Source organism: Chrysochloris asiatica, unplaced genomic scaffold (assembly GCF_000296735.1).
Source record: "Chrysochloris asiatica unplaced genomic scaffold, ChrAsi1.0 scaffold00055, whole genome shotgun sequence".
In the NCBI taxonomy this organism is placed as follows: Eukaryota; Metazoa; Chordata; class Mammalia; order Afrosoricida; family Chrysochloridae; genus Chrysochloris; species Chrysochloris asiatica.
Window position 1 is genome coordinate 8,093,876 of NW_006408573.1, and position 23,351 is coordinate 8,117,226.

The 23,351-nt window shown below is 46.1% G+C and overlaps 1 protein-coding gene across 1 annotated transcript; it reads right to left on the reverse strand.

The window, feature by feature from the left end:
• Positions 1-1,348: 1,348 nt before the first annotated feature.
• Positions 1,349-22,932, reverse strand: LOC102823708 (lysosomal protective protein-like). Its single transcript, XM_006863630.1, has 11 exons — positions 22,763-22,932; positions 18,598-18,709; positions 15,637-15,771; positions 14,209-14,367; positions 12,658-12,749; positions 12,391-12,475; positions 8,268-8,417; positions 6,495-6,625; positions 6,166-6,328; positions 2,228-2,317; positions 1,349-1,435 (listed from the first exon to the last, which is right to left on the reverse strand). Exons 1-11 carry the CDS (start codon positions 22,930-22,932, stop codon positions 1,349-1,351), a joined length of 1,374 nt encoding a protein of 457 aa, XP_006863692.1.
• Between the last annotated feature and the right edge of the window lie 419 nt (positions 22,933-23,351).

The window sequence follows — 23,351 nt, forward strand, 5'->3', positions numbered from 1 at the left end:
GGTACCCTAAAACCCTTGAAAGCCAGAACCTGGATCGGCACAAACCTATCAAAGATGGAAAGATTTACCAAAAAAAAAAAATATTTTCCTCACTTTAAATAGAGAGTTATAGAAAAAGTGGAAAACTTGTGAGACTCAGAAAAACAAGGCAGTCCAGTTAAGTTCTGGTTCTCACAGATTTCACTGTATTTATCTTTGTGGTCCAAGGACCCTCGGTGAATTTAAGAGTCATGAACTGTGCAGCAAGAAAGAACACAGCAGACTCAGAGTCCAAATGAAGAAGGAAGCATTGACAAGTTTGCTTGTAATTCAGAATGTTTAATATTTAGCTCCAGCTGAGTGAATGAATGAGTGAGTGATTCTTAAAAAGAACCATCTCCAGGAAACTGTATCTTTTTATTTGACTGTAGATCCTGAGAATATCCAATCCTGCTTTCTTGATGTAGGCAACAGACAGCTAGGCAAATCTGTTTTTAAAAAGAAGGAATAGAGGTATGAGGAAGTTGTTTTCAAAGTTTCTTTCATATGCAGTAGCCCCTAGAAGTACAATGTGTGCTAAGGTTTATTCTTTCCAAAGCATAGTCAAGAATTTGATCCCTCCCATTAACTCTAACTGGAGTCCTGGACTACAAGGTCAGTGTGAGCAGCAAGGTCAGCATTTCAAACCCACCAGTTGCTCCTCAGAAACCCTACACAGGGTTGCTATAAGTCAGAACCGACTCAAGGATGGCACTTAACAACAACAACTATTAATTCTAGTCAGTTGCCTTTGAGCCCATTCCAATGCCATGTATTCAATGCCATGTATCCAATGCCATGTATCCAATGCCATGTATCCAATGCCTGTGGAGTAGAACTATGCTCCACAGGATTTCAATGGCTGACCTTTCAGAAGTAGATTACCAAGCCTTTCCTCCAAGGTGCCTGTGGATGGACTCAAACCTCTACCCTTTCACTTAACAGGTTTGCACCACTCAGGAGCTTCCCCCATCCATTTTAGGAGGCAAGAAAGGGAGTTTGAGAACGTTGTCCTGTAATTTTGCAGATAGGAAAATAAACTCAAGAGCTAACTGACTCTGTCAAGGTTACATTGCAGTTTGTGGGCAGAACCCTTGATGGAGCCCTGGCAGCTTCTGGAGACTTCCAGGAAACTGCTTACTATCCATCCTTCCCACATGTTCCTTCCCCGTTGCCTCCTCCCAGATTCCACCGTAGTGGTCATAGCTGTGTAGCACATGTAGGGAAGGAGAGGAATTTGTGGATGGGCAGATACCCCTAAGAGAAGAAGATTGGGGGTGGGGAAAGGCAAGCCCAGCTTCAGGGATGTCCTACCAGCAGCTAAGGACGATCACAAGAAGGAGGTGTTCTTCAGGAAGCTCTCAAACATCTTCAGAGCCTGAGCAGGTCGGTATTGGGGCACCATGTGTCCTGAGCCCTATGCAGGCAAAAGGTAGACCTGAGTACTGGTCATCTTAAAGGTGTATGCTTGTCTAGAGCAATGGTTCTCAAAGTGTTGTCTCCTGACCAGAAACAGCTGGAGATTTAGCAGAAATGCAAACTCTTAAAACTCTACCTAGAATCTACAGAAACAAAGTTCTGGGTGGAGGGAAGGATACGATAAGCAGTCCTCCAAGTGATTCTGATGTGTGCTGCAGGATAATGCATTGGACCTCAAGGTCAGTTTGAACCATAAGATCGGTGGTTCAAACCCACCAGCTGCTCCTTGGAAACCCTATACAGGGTCGCTGTGAGGTGGAACCGAGTCAACAGCACTTAACAACACTCCAGAAAACATATTTTATAGACAATACATTTTTTAAAAAAACCGGAAAATGCAGCCAAGATTTTTTCTTCTTTTTTTAAATCTAGAGGTCCGGATGGAAAGAAGGTTTGGAAGCACCGAGGAGAAATGCGGAGACAGTTTGGGGCCTCTTAGGAAGGGTGCTGTTTGAATGGGGACTTGGAATTCCAGGGAAAGCCATTTATTACCCTAGTCACTAAGACAAGGCTTACAACAGTGTTTCTTATCCCAAGTCCTCTGACCTGCAGTTTCTTTCAGGCCCAGAATAAATCTGGAGTCTTAAGCCAGGCAGGATCCTCGTTAGTCCTAATTGAAGAGCAAAGAGCTTCTCTCTCTACCCCCAGGAGGACCCAGCCCAGACTGAATCCTGAATCTTCATTCCAGGGCAGGTCTTGGTTAAGGGGCAAGGTGGAACCCCAGCCCTACCTTTACTGTGAGGAAAGAGATCTTCTTGTACTCTTTAAAGAAGCCAGCCACCTGGTTATTCCAGTACCAGGGTTGGTAGGGGCTCACCACCTGGGGACCAAAGAAAAGGGTTACATGGTAACTTTGCTTTCCATATTCTCTGCAAAGGGATTCCTCCTTAAGGAAGTCCGCAGGCCAACTGACCCTCACTTGGGTGTCCTGCACAGCTATTGCTTCAGACAGCAGGAGAACATGAGTTTAGAGTTGGAGCTTAAGAGATATGGTTGTTGTTGTTAAGTGCTGTCAAGTTGGTTCCGACTCATAGCAACTCTGTAAAGTGTTTACAAGGAGCTGCTGGTGAGTTTGGACAGCCGACCTTGCGGTTCAGACCCACCTTTTGGTCCAGTACTTGTCCTACAGCTAGCTCCACACAAGCGATAACACTGTAACTCCCCTGGCTCTAGAGTTCCCACTTCCACCACCAGGGCAGAACCTTCATTTCTTCAACAAGTAATCACTGATTACAAGCCCACTATAGACTCCTGGTGTGGTACTGTAAGATATGTACTAGACTGTGAACCACTAGGTCCGTGGTTCAAATCCACCAGCTGCGCCTAGGAAACCCTGTACAGGGTCCCTATGAGTTGGAACAGACTCGATGGCACTTAACAACAATAACAATGGAGGAATATAATACACTGTGTACCACCCAGTGGACTATGAGCTGGGCTGCTAACTACAAGGTCAGTAGTTCAAATCTACCAATTGCTCTGGTGGAGAAAGATGAGGTTTTCTGCTCCTGTAAGGATTTACAGCATCAGATACCCTATACAGGAACTGACTTGATGGCGCTAAACAACATGGAATCCTGGTGTGGTGCTGTAGGATAAGCACTGGTCTGCTAACCCCAAAGTCAGCAGTTCAAACCCACCAGCTGTTCCTCGTTGCTGTTAAGTGCCATCGAGTTGGTTCTGACCCATAGCAACCCTGTATAGGGTTTCTGAGGAGCAGCTGGTGAGCTTAAACCGCCGACCTTAGAGTTCAAACGGCTTTGCAGTCTGGCACATTAACCCTCAGCGCCACACCAGGACTCACTATAACAAAACTGATTTCACTGCACTTAACAACTACAAATGCCCACTATGTGCTGGGGAAAGAGCCCTGGTGGTACCGTGGGCTAAGCATTGGGCTGCTAACCCCAAAGTCTGAGGTTTGAACCCTCCAGCTGCTTGAAAGGAAAACGATGAGGCTATCTGCTCCCATGAAGATTTACAGTCTTGGAAACCAGGGGAGGTGGTCTCCTCAGTCCCATAGGGCTGCATTGAGACACACTGGACTCCATGGCACTGAATCTATGCTGGGGACGTAGCTCTGAACAAACAAACACTTCAGTCCAGCAGTTCAACCACATCTGGGAGTGAACCCAGTCTCTGGGTCTCCCTCGGTTCTACCCTTGTAGGGGCCACTCAACAAGCCCACAAGCCCAAGTAGATCACTAAGACTTTACTCTGAGGTGCCTCTGGGTGACCTCGAACTTCCAAGCTTTCAGTTAGCAGCTGAGTATGTACCACGCAGGGACTTGTTTCTAAAACCCAAAACCAAAACCCACGGCCTTCAAGTCAATTCAGACTCATAGCAACTCTGTGGAGTTTCTGAGGGTCTAAATACTTTACTGGAACAGAAAGCCTTATCTTTCTCTCACAGAGAAACCGGTGGGTTTGAACTGCCGACCTTGTGGTTAACAGTCCAGTGTTTATACTATAGTGTGAGCAGGGCTCCCTTTGTTTCTAAAAGGAAGGCAGAAATTGTCGGGTTTCAAGTGCCAATGCTGGTAGGTGTTGATTGCAGGCTAACCTGGAAGCCAGCTATTCAACAAGGAATTGAACTGTGAGAGATGCTGACACGGGGGTTTTGGGAAGCCAGCAATCCAGTCCAGGGGTTCAGTGACATCCTGAGGATGTGAAAATTGTACAGGTTTGAATAAAACATGGGTAGCGGGGAGTACAATGCAGCCAAGATGCCTTCTGAAAGAAGGTATTTTTGGGTAGAAGCTTATTTGAGGCACTCTGGTAGTATAGTGGTTACGAATTGGGCTGCTAACCTCAGGGTCAGCAGTTTGAAACTACCAGCTGTTCCATGGGAGAAAGATGAGGCTTTCTGCTCCCATAAAGATTTACAGCCTCGGAAATCCTGTACAGGGTGGCTGTGAGTCAGAACCAACTCCAAGGCATATAACCACCACCACCACCCACCACCACCAAAGACCAAGAAGGCTGACTCTCTGGGAGATAACCAAGGGTCAAGGGTCAAGGGTGTGACAGGGAAGCCTTTATAGGGTTGGGTAGAGCAACTGAAGTGCTTCTATTTGCATGATCTTAAACTTGATGGATGGCAATTAGCAACAACAACAAAACCTGATATAGGAGTCCTGGTGTGGCTCTGTAGGATAAAGCACTGGACCACAAGGTCATTTTGAACTGCAAGGTCAGCAGTTCAAACTCACCAGGGACTCCTTGGAAACTATGAGTTGGAACCCACTCAACAGCACTTTACAACAAACAAAGACTGGTGTGGCCCTAAAGGATAACTTGTTATTCTGAAGTGCTGTCAAGTTGATTCCGACCCATAGCGACCTTGTATAGGGTTTCCAAGGAGCAGCTAGTAAGCTTGAACTGCCGACCTGGCAGTACAAATGGCTTTGCAGTAGGGTGCGTTAACCCACAGCGCCACACCAGGACTCCTCTGGACCACAAGTTCTGTGTGAAACGCAAAGTTGGCAGTTCAAACTCACCAACCGCTTGTCGGAAACCCTATGCAGGATCACTATGAGTTGGGATTTTGTTATTGTTAAGTCACAGTAACAACAATAACAAAGTCACATTGGCTATGATGTCGAGAAAGGACCGATACCCAGCTTGAGATATTCCTGGAGGCTCACCAAGAAATGACTGCAAGGAGAGGTGGTGGAGGTAAAGATGGAGGGAACTTTGGCAAAGGATGGATTGTGAAAGGTGAGGAAGAAGTGAAGGATGGCTGGCTACCTGATGCCTTTCCCTAGGATGAGACAGGGAGCCTGGAGGAGCCAGGGTGGGAGCAGAGATGGTGGGTTCAGAGCTTCAAGTATCTGTGATTCACCCAGGTGGAGGGATCAAGTGGCCTCCATGGGCCATCTCCCTCAGGGAGATTCAGGGGCTGGAGTCCCTTGACAGATGGGTTGAACTACTGGGGAGATTAAGGGGGAAACTTGCAGAGGCCCAGTGAGTCTGGAAACTGAGGGTCAAGCAGGGAGGTGTTGCCTATATCCTTGGGCTGTGTGACAGCTGGGCCAGTGGAGACCTCAGAGAGAATAGTTTCTCTCTTCAAGAATGGAGGAGGGGAAGCCAGATGGGAGCCGACTGTGGAGACTTCAAGAAGAGAGGAGCTGCAGAGGAGAGCTTGTGTTTTTTTTTTTAAATGAAGAGATTTGCACATATTCAAATGCTAATGAAGTTCTTTGGGAAATTAGTTCTTTCTTCTAAAGCTGGCAGAACAAGGTCTCCACCTTCTTTGTTCCCCAAACCAGTACCAGTGGCCATCTAGTCCACTCTGACTCTTGGCGACCACTGTGCTGAGTTTTTTGGAAGTACATCATCAGACCTTTTCCAAGGCACCTCTGGGCTGGCTTGAACCTCCAACCTATATGTTAGCACTTCAACCATTTGTATACTTCAGGGACTCTGCTATCAAAGAAAGGAAGAAATATTTGGGCTTTAATCACCTCACTAACCCTCCCACTCCACATAACTCCTCCGCAGGCCAGAATGCAGCCTGTTAACGCTCTCTTCATGGACCCTTGAGAGAATTTCCCCCACCCCACCCCCAGATTGCAGTCTTCCAGAAGGATGAAGGGCTGCAGCCCCACATCTCAACTCCCAGACCTCCCATCATCCACCCTTCCCAGAAGGGTGCTGCATCCTTACCGGCTGCTTCAGGGCCTCCACAAACCTCTCTCCACCCAGGAAGTTGCAAGCCATGTCGGTGTCCCCATTGTAGACTAGGGCTCGGAGGTCATACTGCAGCAGCTCCTGGTAGAAAGGGGTCATGTCCATGTACTGCCTCTGGTACTGAGAGGTAACCTGGGAGCTATAGGGAAAAGCAACAAGGATGCCCTGAGACTCAGGAAAACAGAACTCGGGTTCCTGGAGCCCCTTTTGAACCCTGCCTCTTAACCAAACAAGATCTCTACACATGGGCCCTCAGAAGGCCCCTCGAGCCTCTGCCCTGGCTGCCCAGTTCCCTTCAGGCTCACCTGCACAGTTCCCAGACAGGGAGGGTATCCGGGATGTGGAGGGCCTGCCTCACGTCGTTGCGGTTCAGCCACATGTACATGGCTGTGGCGTTGATGCATTCAGGGACCCCAGGGACAGGACCATCAGGAGGCTGGAGGGGACAAGTGTTCAAAAGCCTCAGATATAACCTGCCCCCAAGTCATCATTCCATGGTCAAAAAAAGAAACCAAACCCCTACTATCAAATCAGTTTCAATTCATGGCAGGGTAGGGTTTTCTTGGCCTTAATCTTTATGGAGTTCTTGAGTGGCACTCTAGGATAAGCACTGCACTGCTACCACAAGGTCGGTGGTTCAAACCCATCAGTCACTCCTTTCTGAGGGTTACTATGTGTCAGAATCGACTCAAAAGCACTTAACAACAATCATGTTTATAAAAGCAGGTCTCCAGACCTTTTGTCCATGCAGCTGCTGGGTGGGGTCAAACTGACATCCTTTAGGTCAGTGTTATTGTCATTATGTGCTGTGGAGTCAGTTCCGACTTATAGCGACCCTGTATAGGGTTTCTAAGGCTTTAAATCTCTGTGAGCTGGAAACCTCGTCTTTCTCCCTCGGAGTGGCTGGTGGGCTCGAACCCGTGTATTTTTTTGGAATGCGGTTCAGTGCTTATCGTATATATAAGAAGCCCTGGTAGTGTAGGGGGTTACACACTGGGCTGCAAACCTCAAGGTCAGCAGTTCGAATCTACCTGCCCCCACTATACTGGGCACTACACTATCCTGAGCAACTTCAGGCTGAGGCCATATTGTCCCCAGAGCAAGGCTGCCCTGGTACATAGAGTACCCAGCAAGCAGCAGGCCTGAGGGTGCCTCCAGGAAGCTGGAGTGAGGTCCCTGGGGTGCTACAGTCTGGGCTCTGGAGTCGGGCTCCTTAGGTCAGTTAAGACAGTCCCAGGTTTGATTCCTATAAGCTTTAATTCCTCCATCTATGAAATGGGTATAATAATACTACTCACCTTGTGTGGACTAAAAGATTTCTCTAAAATACTCAGTGCCTGGCAGAGAGGAAGTTTACTTAGTCTAGTCAGTCAGTCAACAGACAGTACTGAGTGCCTTCTATAGGTCAGATACTGGGAATAAAACCATAAGAAAGCAAAGTTTCTGCTTTTATTGATGGTGCATTGAAATTGGGGCAAGCAAAGTAAATTAATGTCAGGCCTTAAGGGCAGCATGCAAAAGAAGGAAGAAGAACCAAGTGCTGGAGGAATGGAGAGAGCAACGGAAGTGGGCGAGGGTGGGGCTGGGGGGAGGTGTAGAGAGCTCTTTTTGTTTGGGGACACCTCTCTGATAGGTATTCCAACAGAGACCTAAATGAAATGAGGGCAGAAGTCCCATGCAAATATCTGGTGGCAAAGGTTCTGGGTAGGGTATGGGGAAACTTATGTGAACTTGCTCACTGCAGATTAGTATGTAAGCACCAGTAAGCCTGCATTTACCTTATTGAGTAATCTGCCCATGGGACTTGGACTTTCATCCTTTTAAGCATGGGGGATTTTGAGCTGAGGGTGCTAAGGCTTGACCTTAGTTTTTATAAGCTGCTGCACTGAGAAGAGACTGTAGGAGAACTAGGGTGTCAGAAGGAGTCTCTGAATGAGGAGGATCTTTGAATAGTCCAGTCGAGAGGTAATAGTGAGTTGGACTAATTACAAAGACAGAGAAAACTTTTACCTATAACAATAATTTCAGACCAAGACCTAGCCCTCACCACCCCACATCCCACCCGACCCATCACTTACTGGGGTGGCCACATTAAACTGGTATCTTCGGAAGAGGTTGCTCATGTCAGAAGTATAACGCCCCTGGTAGCCATGTGACCCCCAACAGGGTGAATACAGGTTGTAGATGTTGAGGCCAATATCCTGAATCATATTATAAGCTTTCAAGACCTGCAGAGAGAAATCAGCCTGAGTTCTTGCCAGGGTTAAGGGTAAAAATACAATTTGCTATACTTCTAGTGAGTCACTTTTACACACAGCCTGATGCAATGCCTGTGGACATGAGCTTGTGTCCACAGGCCTCTTGGGACCATAGGACACATCCATCCCATACCAGGGCACTACTGAAATTGTTCTCCACAGGAAGAGGACTGTCAAGTATCAACCAGTTCCTCCAAGTCAAAGGGTTCCATTATGCTTTGGGAACCAGGGTTCATGAGTTTTAAAAATTTGGCCCATTTTGGAGTGATCCTCGCCTCTCATCCGTCTATTCCTCCACTGCATGGCAGCCAGACCACTTGGCACAAATCTGCATTCAAGCACCCAATAAACACTGACAGTTGCTGTCAGCTACTTCAACTCATGGACCCCATGTGTGTCAGAGTAGAACCGTGCTCTATAAGGTTTTCAGAGGCTGATTTTTTGCAAGTCACTCACCAGGTCTTTTTACCTCTGATGCTTCTCATTGCAACCTTTCAGACCTCCAACCTTTCAGTTAGCAGCTGAGCAAACTATGAAGACCTGAAATAGCTCCCTCTCTGCAGTAATCCTTTATCAAGGGTCAAAAGGAAAGCCCAAGGCATGTGCACTTTTGAGATTTCAGCAGTGGTTAATCAGGACCCGAAGGCCCAGGACCAGCCCAAGGAGCAGTCACGGCTCTGGCCATCCATTCCAAAAGTGACACCCACCGCCTGCTGTTGATTTCCAAAAGACAATCCAGGGCTGAAACTGGCACCAAATCATTCTTTAATGTATTTTTAAAAAAATTTGTTGTTGTTGCAAATTCACCAACTCAACCATTTTTAGATGTACAATTCAGTGATAGTGATTACATTCTTAAACTTCTACAACATTCTCACCCTCATTTTCAGAACTGTTCTTCCCACATTAACTCACTGCCCCAAGCTCACCTTCCAGGTGCTCTTGCTAATTTGATCCTATATAGAGAGTTCTTGAAAGAGCACAATGCAAGGGAGAGGAGTAGAGTGAGGGACCCCACCCAGAGAAGCAGTGAAGTCAGAGATGGAAGCATAGACAATGACGCGGAGAGATGGAGCGGCTGGGGACTCTAGACCCAGGGAGAGAGAAGGGCTGTGTGCTGACAACCGAGGAGCAGGCTTGCAGGGTATTATTGTTTGACGATGCATGGAGGGAATGGTACCATAGCAATGAAACGAAATACGACAGGATGAATGTAAAGCTGATGTTCTCCCATGTAAACTATCACATAATTCACAATAAAAACTTCTGAAAAAATGGATTCAAACATCAAAAAAAAGAGAGCATAGTGCTCAAGGTAGTCATATTTATCCTCAGAAACCCTTTGGAGCTGATGTACTCTGGCTTGTAGGGTTGCTATGAGTCACAATTGATTCAAGGGCTATGGTTTTTTTGTGTTTTTTTTGCTTGTTTGTTTAAGTGAAACTATTGGATTCCTGGTGTGGCGCTATAGGATAAGCACTGGACTGCAAACCACAAAGTCAGCAGTCCTAACCCACCAGCTGTTCCTCAGAAACCCTACACAAGGTCACTATGAGTCAGAACCGGCTGGACAGCACTTAGCAGCAGTAACATAGTTTGGTTCTAAGATCTCTGGGGATATTTTTTGCGCCAAATCCGTTTTGAAATGAAACCAGAGTCAATTCAGAATTGCCCTAGGGTAGCTCATTTGTATTCAGAGACCCACACCCTTTTGAGTGGGAGATAGGGTAGTGTAATAAAAAGTAATGCTGGGAGATTCCAAGACAGTCCTGTCTCCTGAGACCACTTCTGGTGAATATTATCTCTGACGTGGTTCAGGACTTATCTGCTGAGTGTTTTGCTAAGGCCTTTGCAGAATGTCTTCTTGATTAGGGCAGGATAAGGGGCAAGGTCCATGACTCCTCTGTCAGTTTGTTGTGTCGTGGTGGCTCGTGAGTTGCTGTGATTCTAAAAGCTATGCCACTGGTATTTTAAATACCAGCAGGGGCACCCATAGTGGGCAGGTTTCAAATGAGCTTCCCAGATGAAGACAGACTAGGAAGAAGGAGTGATGAACTACTTCCAAATATTTAGTCACTGAAAACCTTATGAATAGCAGAGATACAGCACTGTCAGATAAAGCACTGGAAAATGAGCCCCTCAGGTTGGAAGGCACTCAAAATGCAACTGGGAAAGAGGGGGCTTCTCAAAGTAGAGTTCACTGTGACGAAGGTGGAGGGTCAGAGAAAAAGAGGAAGACCCCCAGCAAGATGGATTGGCAAAGTGGCAGCATCAATAGGCTCAAGCGTGGCAACAATAGTGAGGTTGGCCCAGGACCGGGCAGTGTTTTGTTCTGTTGTGCATAGGGCCGCTATGAGTCAGTACTGACTCAATGGCACCTAACAACAACAAGGGGCAAGGTGGAGGAACCTGATGGAATGCCTATTCTTGGGCACAAAAAACCCTGAATTCTTACCTTCCAGCGGCCTCTTTCTGGCTAGAAAGTCTTGAGGTAGTTTGTTTTCCTGTCTGCAAGTGGGGATAATAATACATATTCTATTCGAGACACACTGAACTTCCATATTGTTTTTTGAAATGAGGGTTATCAAAAGAAACTGAGTCAATAGTAAAACGTATCTATTAGACGAGATTTATTTTGGACAGAAGGTACCAAACCACAAGCCCACATGGAAAGGCACTCCATAAAAGTATCAGCAATGATTGGCTAAGATTGCCAAGAGGAGGAAACAAAATAAGCTTATGTTTGATTGGCTTATACAAGTTATTATTGAAGCACTGATCCTGATGTGGCACTGTAGGATCAGCACTGGACTGCTAACCATAAGGTGGTGGTGGTGGGCTGTGGAATTGGTTCCTACTCCTAGCAACCCTGTATAGGGTTTCTGAAGCTATGAGTCTTTATGGGAGCAGAAATCCTCATCTTTCTTCTGCGGAATGGCTGGTAGCTTCAAACTGCTGACCTTGAAGTTAGCTGCCTGACTGATAACCACTAGCCACTAGAGCTCCTTAACCATAAGGTAGTTAGTTCAAACCCACCAGCTGCTCCTCGGAAACCCTTTACAGGGTCTCGATGAGTCAGAACCGACTTGAAGGCACTTAAGGAGGAGAGCAAGACTGCAACACTGCATTTTCTTGCTCCAGGAGACTGAAAGCACTGTCAAAATCTCATTGATCAATGAGGATGGCCTGACCAACAGGAAAGCTAGGCTTAAATTCTGGTAAAGACCAGGTCTTTAGGGCATTGTCCACTCTACCACTGATGTCATTTTGTTATCTGCATGATGTAATTTTTATTTCACTTAATATATATGTTGCTGTTGTTGTTGTTGTTATGTGCCGTGGAGTCGGTTTCGACTCATAGCGACCCTGTACAGGGTTTCCAAGGCTGTAAATCTTTACAGGAGCAGAAAGCCTCATCTTTCTCCCGCGGAACAGCTGGTAGTTTCGAACTGCTGACCTTGCGGTTCACAGCCTGATTCTTCAAAAAGCTCATGAAAAAAAATCAATTTTTCATACCATTTTTCTACAAACATTTTGAAGCCCCCTCGTGTGTTATATTTGGAATTTAAAAAGCAAAAATAAATTTTAAAACTAAAACAATAATGCGGGTGTAGCACTGAAGGATAAGCACTGGACTGCAAGGTCAAGGTTTGAACCACAAGTTTGGAGACTCAAACTCACCAGCCGCTCCTTGGAAACCAATACAGGGCCTCTATGAGTCGGAACAGACTGTGGCACTTAACAACAACCACAACCAATCTGTCTACTGTACAGGGTGGTTGTGCTGCTCCTATGTGGAAAAGCCATGCTTTGTGTATCGTGAGGGTGTGTGTATACAGCACGGCACACTGGGCTTCCCCAGCTCTTCTTTGATCGGCTGTTTGTCATTGAAGAGAAGAGAGCCTCTGTCTTTACACCTGCCACCAAGGAGAGGGTGACTCACCGCATTGAAGCAGTTGTTCTCCGTGTTACTGAAGAAGTTGCATGTGCCTTCAGAGCAACAGTACGTTTTGAGGGATTCCCAGAGGCTGTTGGCAGAGAATACAGAGTCAGGAGCAGCCACTCTATTTCCTGCTTTATTTCATTCTAAATCAGCCTGTTTGGTGGCCTTCCCTGCCTCTGGCCTAAGGGTGGTGGAGTGCCACCTGCCTCAGAGGTAAACATGCCACAAGGTATGAAAGAGAAGGGCTTAAAAGAAGACGGAGCTTACTCATCTCCAAAGAGGCCGTGGTAGTATCCGAATTCCAGCAGGGTATCGTCGTTCAGCTGGTAGTTACTCATTCCATTTCCCACTCCAAAGCCCTGAAACCAGAAGATAAGGAAATGGTGGGAAGTGATCGTGGCTCCCCTGTACTGAGTGCATTCTGTCTGCCAGGTCTGCTCTGAGCCTTTGATATTCAGCATCTCCTTTATTCCCCAGAACCCTGTGAGGCAGTGCTTCCTATGCACACTCCCATTTTACAGATGAGGAAACGGAGACCTGGAGAGGTTAATGAGCTTGCTCACAGACACACAGCCAATCTGTGGCAGACCCAGATGGTGTGATGGCCAGACCTATACTCTTAGGCATTTGACTATACTGCCCCCTGCAGGATGAACACAGAACCATACTCAGAATCCCAGAACAGCTGGCCCCCTTTCAGAGGAACATAATTTATAGATGGGGAAACAGAGGGGAAAGGAGACAAAGATCAAAGGAGGAGCTTAATCTCTATCTGCCAAATATATCTCAAATCTTCCCATTTATCTCCATTTCTCATTCTAATCACTGTCATCTCTGTCTGGATCAAAGGTCCATTCTGGCTCACAGCAACCCCATGTGTTGCAGACTGGAACTGCTCTCTGGGGTCTTCTTGGCTGTAACCTTTTCTGGAAGCCGACCAATAGACCTTTCTTTTCATAGAGTTGCTGGGTTGGTTTGAACCACAAATCTTTAGGCTACTTGTTGTTGTTAAGTGTCGTCAAGTCGGTTTTGATTCATAGTGACCCTGTATAGGGTTTCCAAGAAGCAGCTGGTGGGTTTGAACCGCCAACCTTGCATTTAGCATTCCAGTTCTTATCTTACAGCACCACACCAGGTTAGTAGCAGAGCACAACCATCTGTGTCATCCAGGGCCCCTTACAAATAAATCATACCCTCCTTGTATTTTCCTTACTGCCCCTCATAACTCATCCTTTTGCTGAAAGTCCTCTAATGTCTTCCTATAAATTCATACAAAGTCCCAGACCCTTCCATTTGCTTACAAGGTCCTCATGATCTGCTCCCTGCCCACTTTTCCACCTCATTCAGGTGGGACACCTTTGCTCACTCTGCCCTAGCCACAGTAACTTCCTTCCTCCTGCTAGATTCCGACACCCGTGGTAATCTGCTGACACCTTGCCACTTGTTTTTCTCACTGTCTGGACCACTCTTCTTCCAATGTTTCTTGCAGTTCCTTCTCATTACTCAGCCCATCTGACTCCTTCTCAACCCTGCTGTCTATTGCGGCTTCTTATTCCCATCACTGTCTTCACAGCATCCTCCTAAAGAACCTTGTTTATACTCGCATATATGCGTGCATGCATGTTTATTGTCTATTTCCCTCCACCTAGAACTTCAGCTCCATGAAGGCAGAGATCCTGTCTGTCTTGGTCACTCCTATATACCCAGTGTCAAGCATACACTTGAAGAATAAAGGAAGGAGAGAAGACCAAGCTAAAGGACAAGGATTTCCAGCCACTGCTGATTTTGGGTTCTCCTTAGCCAGCAGGAGAGACTTACCTTGAAGTTGAAGGACAATGAACCCTTGACAATTTGTGCACTCAGGGAGGGGACGTACACACCCCCGTAGCTTTCTCCAAAAACATAGAAGTCATGGTTGGCAAAAGTTGGAAACTTTTCAATGAAGCTCAGCAGTGCCTGGTAGTTGTCAGCAGCCACCTGAACAGAGAGGAAATGGGGTCTGAGGAGCCGGTCAAGATGGAAGAGAAACATAGATGGCATCCCCTACTCCAACCAATAAATCACATCATGATCAGTGGAGAAAAGATTGAAGTTGTCAAAGACTTCATTTTGCTTGAATCCTCGATTAATACTCATGGAAGCAGAGTCCAGAAATCAAACAATGTATTGCATTAGGCAAATCGGCTGCATAAGACTTCTTTCAAGTGTTCAATAGTATGTCAGTTTGAGGACTAAGGTGCACCTGACCCAAGCCATGGTATTTTCAATAGCCTCATATGCATGTGAAAGCTGGACAGTGAATAAAGAAGACTGTAGAAGAACGGATGCATTTAAATTATGGTGTTGGAGAAGAATATTAAAAGTACCATGGACTGCCAGAAAAAAAAACAAATCTGTGTTGGAATAAGTAGAGCCAGAATGCTCCTTAAAACCAGAATGGTGAGGCTTCATCTCCATATTTCAGACAGGTTATCAGAAGGGACCAGTCCCTGGAAAAGGACATCAAGCTAGGTAAAGTGGAAGGTCAGTGAAAAAGAGGAAGTCTCTCAATGGGTCTTGGCATAGTGGAGACATAGCAATGATTGTAAGGATGGCGCAGAACTGGGCAGTGTTTCATTCTATTGTGCATAGGGTCACTATGAGTCAGAACCGACTTGACAACACCTAACAACAGCCACAACACCTGCCAGCCTTCAGAGAAAAGGAATTTCTTCGCTAGGGTGTATGGCTGGTTCAGCATCAAGGTTAGAGGAACTGCTGCTAGAAATGCACCTTTTATCATTCATCATGGATTCCAGTCACATGGCAAGACTTTTAAATGGAGTGAAGGCTCCACTTGTCAACTGTTCTAATCACACACACAACATGCCACTGACTAAGCTCTCATAACAGAAGCCATCAATCTGAATTTTTAAGTGAAATATTCTAATCTTCCAAATTGAAGTTTTCTCTTCTCCAAACTCCCTGCAGGATAAAGCAAAGATGGCCATGGACCAAGTGCATGCAGCCACCAGCCTCTGGTTCACAGCCTTTGGTCTAAGGAGACATACTGCATCTCCTTTCTTCTTCCAATTCTCCTTCCTTCCCTCGTCGCCCTTCTTTGTCTCTCTCTCTCCCTAGCAAGCATACTTATCCTCTCTCTCTCCCTCCATTTTGTTTTTCTGCCTTTCTTCCTTCCCTTTTTAATCTCTTCCCCGTCTTTCCCTTTCCTCCTCCCTGTCCCTACTTAGAAACCCAGCCACTCACCTGCTGGTCATTGATCTGGTAGTTTTGACTGAGGGAGTAGGAGTAACCCACACCAGCGGGGGACTCCAGGTACAAGACATTGGCCACCAGGTTCCAACTGTGTGGGTTTCTGTAGAGAGATCCATCAGCGTTGATCTGTGGAAGAGGGAGATGGACAGAGGTCTTCCGGGCTGCAGGGACCAGGGGCAATGATGAGGTGGAAGGCAGTGCTTGTCGGGGCTGTTGCCTGACAAGATGGTAGTGAGGGAGGGGAAGCAGAAGTGGGTGCCCAAGTAAGGGAGCAGATGGCTCCAGAGCATCTTGCTGCCGTTCCAGGAGAGAAGTCAGCTACAATTCTTTCTCCCTGTATCTTCAAACCTTTTCTAGGGAGAATCTTTCAACCTCCAGAACAGCATAGGCCATTCCTAGTGAAAGTCAAACTTTGCAAAGGGTTTTCTTCCTGAACCTCAACCAATATGGCTCCTTACTGATGGTGTTCTTGGGAGAGAAGCATTGTGGGGAATAATGAGAACACTGTATGTACTAATATTATCTGCCAAGTCCTGTGCTAAGTATTCTATGGGAATTACCTTATTGCTCTTCACAGCAACTTTTGTGATGTTGTTGTGTAGTTAAGTGCCATCAAATTGATTCTGGCTCATAACAACCCTGTACAGGGTTTCCAAGGTTGTAAATCTTGTGGGAGCAGAAAGCCTCATCTTTCGCCCACAGAGCGGCTGGTGGGCTCAAACCATCAACCTTGTGGTTCACAGTCCAATACTTATCCTACAGCATCACAGCACTCACTAATAAATCCTTATTGAAATTAATTTTAATATGCCTATCGCCAACTCACCTAATGTTCAGGACATTTTTTTTTTTTTTTTTGGATTTACCACTAATTTATTCAGTTTAGTTATCTTCATGAAAAATAAAACAACAACAATATTATAATAATTCTAAAATTTCAGTTTCTCTTCTACTTCAAGGTTAAAGAGCCATTAGCCCCTACCTTCATTATATAAGCCTGCATCTGAATCCCTCTTGTTTTGGTGGTAATTTTTTTTGAGTTGTTTTATTTATTTTTTTATTACCTATATTTTATTATTTACTGCCTTTTCCTTCACCCAAATTAATACACATCTTTGAACCACAAATTCAGCAGTTCAAATTCACCAGTCACTCCTCAAAAACTCTCTACAGGGTCATTGTGGGTCGGAACCAACTTGATGGCACTTAACAACAGTAACTCTCTAGTTAGTGATTTTTAGGTATTAATATCTTAAAAAGACTACTTCTTTTTCTTTTTTTTAACTTGAAAACCTCAGTGTAAACATGTCTGATTTGTTTTGGTAATAAAATTTGTCTTGTATGAGTGAATTCCTTCTTTGCATTATATTTGAAAAACTGAACAAGAAAGAAGAGAAAATCTGGTTCTTTAAGTAATTGTAGGGACCAGCCGCTGGAGAAGGATGTCATGTTTGGTAAGGTGGAGGGTCAGAGAAAAAGAGGAAGACCCCCAACGAGATGGATTGGCCAAGTGGCAGCATTGGTGGACTCAAGCGTGGCAACAGTATTGAGGTTGGCCCAGGATCGGACAGTGTTTCGTTCTGCTGCTGTGCATAGGGTCGCTATGAGTCAGTACTGACTCAATGGCACCTAACAACAACAATAACTCCATCGACCCTTCCTTTACTTTGCCTCTAGCTCTGGATCCTGGTATCCCCATCTAGTGTCCCCACCCACTCTGGGAATGCTGAAGGACACTGGCTCTTTGCTCAGGAGGAAGCTTGATAGCATAGGAAAAGCAATGGAATAAAATGAAGAGATCAGGGTTTAATTCCAGACCAGACACTGACTTTGTGCAAGTCACTTAACCTCTTGGGGCCTCAGGCTCTTCAGCTGAGAGTTACATAGGTCCCTCCTGATCCTTAGGAAGGATCTGTCTTTAGGGTATGTATGGCCTGACACCTTCACGTCTTCCCAGGGCCCAGTACTTTTATGATAGATTCCATTATTATTGTTCTGAGAAAGCTGAGGCCCAGACATATCTAGTAAATGGCAGAGCTCACTGATGTTGTTGTTGTTGAGTGCCGTCGAGTTGGTGCCGACCCATAGTGACCCTGTACAGGGTTTCTGAGGCTGCAAATCTTTACGGGAGCAGAAAGTCTCATCTTTCTCCTGCGGAACAGCTGGTAGTTTCAAACTGCTGACCTTGCGGTTTGCAGCCTAATTCATAACCACTATGCTACCAGAGCTCCTTAGAGCTCACTGATAGATCACATCAATTTGTTCCCGTGGCACGTACTATACCAAACTTCATAAGCCTTTACCACACTAATATTGTTGCTGTTAAGTGCTGTGGAGTTGTTTTGACCCATAACAACCCTCTATAGGGTTTCCAAGGAGTGGCTGGTGAGCTTGAACTGTCAACCTTCCGGTTCAAACTGACTTGCAGTTTGAACCAGCACATAAACCCACAGCGCCACACCAATACTGTTTTATACAGAAGAAGAAACTAAGGTCTGCAGAGGTTAAGTCAATTGCCCAAGCTCCACATTGCTGGGAGTTGTTGCCGATGGGACTTGCAGGGCCTCCTACTGATCCATACAGGTCAGCTGACACTGTAGCGTTTAGTAATGTTCAGGATGGTTTTCTTTCCAGGAGATTTTCCTTACCAGATGCTACAAGGTCCACAAGGCAATAGATCAGTGAAGGAGTTGAGATCCAGAGAAGAGTAGTAATAGGCCCAAGGAAGCACTGGCTACAATTCAAGCCTGAATCCAAGTCAGAGCTTTTCCACCTTACTCTGACTCTGACTCTGACTCTGAAGTCCCGAGTCTTCTTTGCCCCAACCTTTACGTCCTGGCACTAGGGCACCCTCGGGGGCTCCCACCTCAGCTCTGGCATGGATCATCAAGGAAAAATTAGGTCAGGTGACAGCCCGCCCTCTTGTCCAACCCCAGGAAGTCCCTGTCTTACCCGGTAGGGTCCATTCTCTGCCAGAAGTCCCTCCAAGGAGCTACAGCCAGGGCCGCCATTCAGCCAGAGCACCAAGGGGTCTGAGGCAGGGTTCCCCTGGGATTCCACAAACCTGCAAGAGCAAGAAAAAAGCTTCTGGCACTGTCCCAGGGTGGCTGGCAGGACTGGCTTCATGTGCAGTACATGGGGCAGGGGGTGGAGTCAGAAGGTCCCAGGTCTTTGTGTAATGTTCTGCTGTCATGATCTTGAAATTCTTAATAATATTTGGACAAGGGGCCTTGCATTTTGATTTTGATTTTGGCCCCAAAATTATGCAATTGGTCATCTGGGTCAAGAAACTGTCCACAGAGGAAAGATGAAGGCAGCAGAAGACACCGGAAGGAATAGAAGTAAATGCTTTTAACTGATGGTACATGGAGGAGATTGCAATCATTATAATGAAACGAAGTATATGATTTGTTGAATGGAAAACTAATGATCTGCCCTGTAAACCTTCACCCAATTTACAATGAATAGTTTTTTAAAAAACAAAGAAACTGCCTGCTACTTGGAGATGGGCCTCCTGCCTCCTCTACCATTCTCAGTAGGCCTGTGTTGGCAAGGGAACATTGGGTTCTCTTTGTTTTTCAAAGCCCTTACTGAAGACTATGGAGTCCTGGTGTGGCACTGTACGATAAGCGCTGGACCAAGTTGGTTTGAATTACAAGGTCGTGGTTCAAACTCACCAGCCACTCCTCGGAAACCTTATACAGGGTCGCTATGAGTTGGAACCAACTCAACGGCACTTAACAATAACAACAGTTAAGCCTGCTAGCTGTGCTGGTCTCTGCAACTGGTTTTTTGTTGTTGTTTTTTCATGTTTTATTGTAAATTATGTGATAGTTTACATGGGAGAACATTTAGTTTTACATTCATCCTATCGTATATGATTTAATTACCGTGGTTACAATCCCCTCAATGCATCATCAAGCAACCAAAGAGTATATACTTCAAGCCTGCCCCCCAGTCATCAGCCCCTCTCCCTCTCTGGGTCTAAAGTCCCCAACTGCTCCATCTCTCCACGTCATCGTCTCTGCCTTCATCTCAGGTATCACTGCTTCTCTGGGTAGGGTCCCGCTCTCGGCTCTTCTCCCTTGATGGTCCCAGGGACCTCTGCTCCTAGGCTGAAAAGAATCACTCCCCTCCTTGTGACAAAACATCTGCCACTGGTTCTTGACTTTATGGCAGCCCATCAGTCATATGTGAAAGGAAGAGAGTGCTGGAGGCAGGGTTTGCAGGACCATTAGTGGCAAGCCCCAACCAGAGCCTCAGGCTCTCCAAGTCAAAAGGAGCTCAGCAGTGTCTGCTCCAATTCCCTCACTGTAGAGGAAGTGACACTGAGACTCCAAAAAGGAAAGAGGTTATGAGTGTGCTTCTGAGTTTGGTCCCTGGTCGTTGTTAAGTACTGTGGAGTCGGTTCCAACTCATAGTGATCCTGCACAGGGTTTCCAAGGCTGTAAATCTTTACAGGAGCAGAATGCCTCATCTTTCTCCTGAGGAACTGCTGGTAGTTCTGAACTGCCGACCTTGAGGTTAGCAGCTCTATTCGTAACCACTACGCTACCAGAGGGTGGACAAAGAGTGAAGAGGAGTCTTCACTTAGCACTAAACCAAAAACCAAATCCGTTGCCATCCTGTTCATTCGGACTCACAGGGACCCTATAAAGCACAGCAGAACTGCTTCATAGGGTTCCCATTGAGTCAGTTCCAACCTTTAGCGATTCCATATAGGGTTTCCAAGATATAAAGATAGACTCATCGTTCAAAGTGGCTGGGATTTGAACAACAGACATTGAAGTTAGCAGTCCAGTGCCTAACCCAGAGCACCAGGTGTCCTCAGGAGCCAGACTGGGAGCCTACATGAAGGGAGTGGCCAGGTTGGAGCTTTAGTGGACTATAGAGCAGGAACCCGGCCACTCCAGCCAGTGGTTGACAAACAGGAACAAGGACAGGGGCTGCCTGATATTCTCGTTTCCCAGGAAAGCTAGATGCCCAGGTTTCTATGTGCTTGCTCTCAATTCCATATAAACACACAAGGACTTCTTTTTACAACCCCAGGGCAAGAAACTGGGGATGAAAAGGCTGAGGACAATATAAATTGCCAGAACTAGGAGGGACCATGAAATAGAACTGTCTTATTTCACAAATGCGGGATCAAAGACCAGATGGTAGGGAGACTTGTCCTAGGTAACGTGGCGGCAGCCTTGGTAACCAGGCTTGGTCCAGAGGAGGATTTCAATGTCCCTAGGTGGAGGTAGGAGTCCTGGTGTGGCGCTGTGGGTTAATGTGCCAGACTGCAAAGTAAGTTTGAGCTACAAGGTGGGTGATTCAAGCTCACCAGTCACTCCTCGGAAACCCTATACAGACACATGGATTCCTCCTGAGGGCTCTCTCCCCCAGCTTCTGCTGACAGCCAAATGCCCTTGCTGTTCCTTGACTTGTATATCTCTCCAATCGCTGTCTCTGGCTTCACACACTGTCTTCCTCTGTGTCTCTTCTTCTCTTGCACAAGAAACCCCCAGGATTAGTGGTCTGATCTATACCAGTATGATCTCATGCTAACTGATAATAACTTCAAAGACCCTATTTCCAAACAGGGTCACACATATTTTTTGGGGTAACAATTCAATCCATAATAGGAAGGTAAGATCATTGCTCACTGTATAGAGTTGTAGGGTGGGGCTGAGATGTGCCTAAATGTAGAGAGAGAAACATACAAAGGAAACTCCTGGTTCCAGACTGGGTTTTCTCTGTAGCTGATGGAAGCCTCCCTATATTTCCTAAGCTATAGGTCAGCAGCTGTCTCTCTTGGGTGTGATTAAAATTCAAATTATGTGCCATCATTCAGTGTTTCCCAAACATGCCAGATCCCAAACATCTGGGAACATAGCAAGAATTATCTGGAATTGTTTACTAAGGACAGAGATTGCAGGGTCCCACCCCAGATGTACTGATCTGAGGAGGTGTCTAAGGTTCTGTATGTTTATAAGTTATCTTCCCTCACTAGGACTTGGATCCTTCCTCATGTTAAAAAGGTGTTGAACTAGAACAGGTTCTGAGATTTGGAGATTTCGTGGATGAATGAAAAGATCTTCAATTTTCTCCACCCCCACAAAAAGAAAGGTGAGCATTTTATTTTTCAAAAAACTTCATTTCTACTATTGCCATAAAACAGTTTAATTACCTTTCATAAGATAGTTTGAATACTGAACAGTAGGAAGCATATAACAAAATGAAGGTCAGTCTTTTCAAGTAAGAATAGCTAGCTACTTCTTCAAACCCCAAATCAAACCCACTGCTGTGGAGTCCGTTCCAACTCATAGTGACCCTAGAATGTCTCCTAATGTTCCCAAGCACTGGGCATCTTTGTGGAAGCAGACTGCAACTTATTTCTCCCACAGATTGGTGTGAACCACTGGCCTTTCAGTTAGCAGCCAAGTACATTAACCACGGTGCCACCAAGGTTCTTTTCAGCTACCTCTTGTTGTTGTTAAGTGCCATCAAATCAGTTCTGACTCATAGTGACCCTGTTTAGGGTTCTGAGGAAGGGCTGGTGGGTTTGAACTGCCAACCTTGTGGTTAGCAGTCTAGTGCTTATCCTACAGTGCCACACTAAGGCTCCAGCTACCTCTGTTGTTGTTGTTGTTAAGTGCCATCGAGTCGGTTCCGACCCATAGCGACCCTGTACAGGGTTTCCGAGGGTGTAAAGCCTCATCTTTCTCCCGCGGAGCGCCTGGTAGTTTCGAACCGCTGACCTTAAGGTTCGCAGCCCGATTCGTAACCACTACGCTACCAGAGCTCCTTCCAGCTACCTCTAGTGGCACATATTCTGTTGTTCTTATTTGTCTGACTCTCCATGCACTGGCATTTAGGAAATATGGGCCATGGGCTTTCAGGTTCACTGGCTCCAAAGTTCTTATCCAAGGTCACCTGGCTACCTAGCAGTAGGGCAGTGAGCAGGACACCCACCCTCGGCAGTGATCTGACCACCCTGGTAACCTACTCAGGACCAAAGCACAAGACTCCCACCTTTCCAGCCAAGTGCCAAGAGGTTTTGAAGACCCAGCAATCCCTGTTGGCTTCTACCATCCTCCTGGGGTGAGCCCCTCACCCCTTAGCTGCTCACCAGTAATGGAAGTATTTGCCCTGGCCAGCCTGGAGGTAGCCGGACCATTGTCGAAAGTTGGGCTGAGTAGAGAGTCCAGGCAAGGATGTGATGAGGTCCGGAGCATACTGGCCAGAACCCAGGCCAAGACACAGGCAGAAGAGGGTGAGGAGAATCGTGGGCAGCTCCATGATCACAGACAAGCTGGAACAAAGAGCTGCAATGCTCCCAACAGGCTCCACAGACCTTTATAAGCATGGGACTCTTTGCTCTGGTGATAACCAATGATAACCAGTAATTCTGGGTCAGCGTAGAGCAGGCCACCAGGAGATTAGGGACTTCATGATGAATGCTATCAAGGCTTCCAAGCTTTTTCATCATGCTTAGCAGAAACTCAGCATACCCCCAAGCAACAGCCCCTCCTCTCCTCCTCCCCATGATAACTAATAGTAAACAATGATCTCTAGACATTTGCCAAGTCTAGATATTTCATGTAAGTGGGATAATATATTTGTCCTTTTGTGACTCACTTTTTTCACTCCATAATATTTTCAAGGTTCATCAGGGTTTCCTTTTTCTGACCACATTTTGTTTATCCATTCATCTGTTG

Coding starts and splice junctions, on each gene's coding strand:
- LOC102823708 (XM_006863630.1), bottom strand. CDS start 22,932: ATGGAGCTGCCCACGATTCTCCTCACCCTCTTCTGCCTGTGTCTTGGC. Junction 18,710..22,762: donor GGCAAATACTTCCATTACTG/GTGAGCAGCTAA, acceptor TTGCTCTTGCAG/GTTTGTGGAATCCCAGGGGA. Junction 12,750..14,208: donor CATTGTCCTTCAACTTCAAG/GTAAGTCTCTCC, acceptor TTCTGGTTTCAG/GGCTTTGGAGTGGGAAATGG.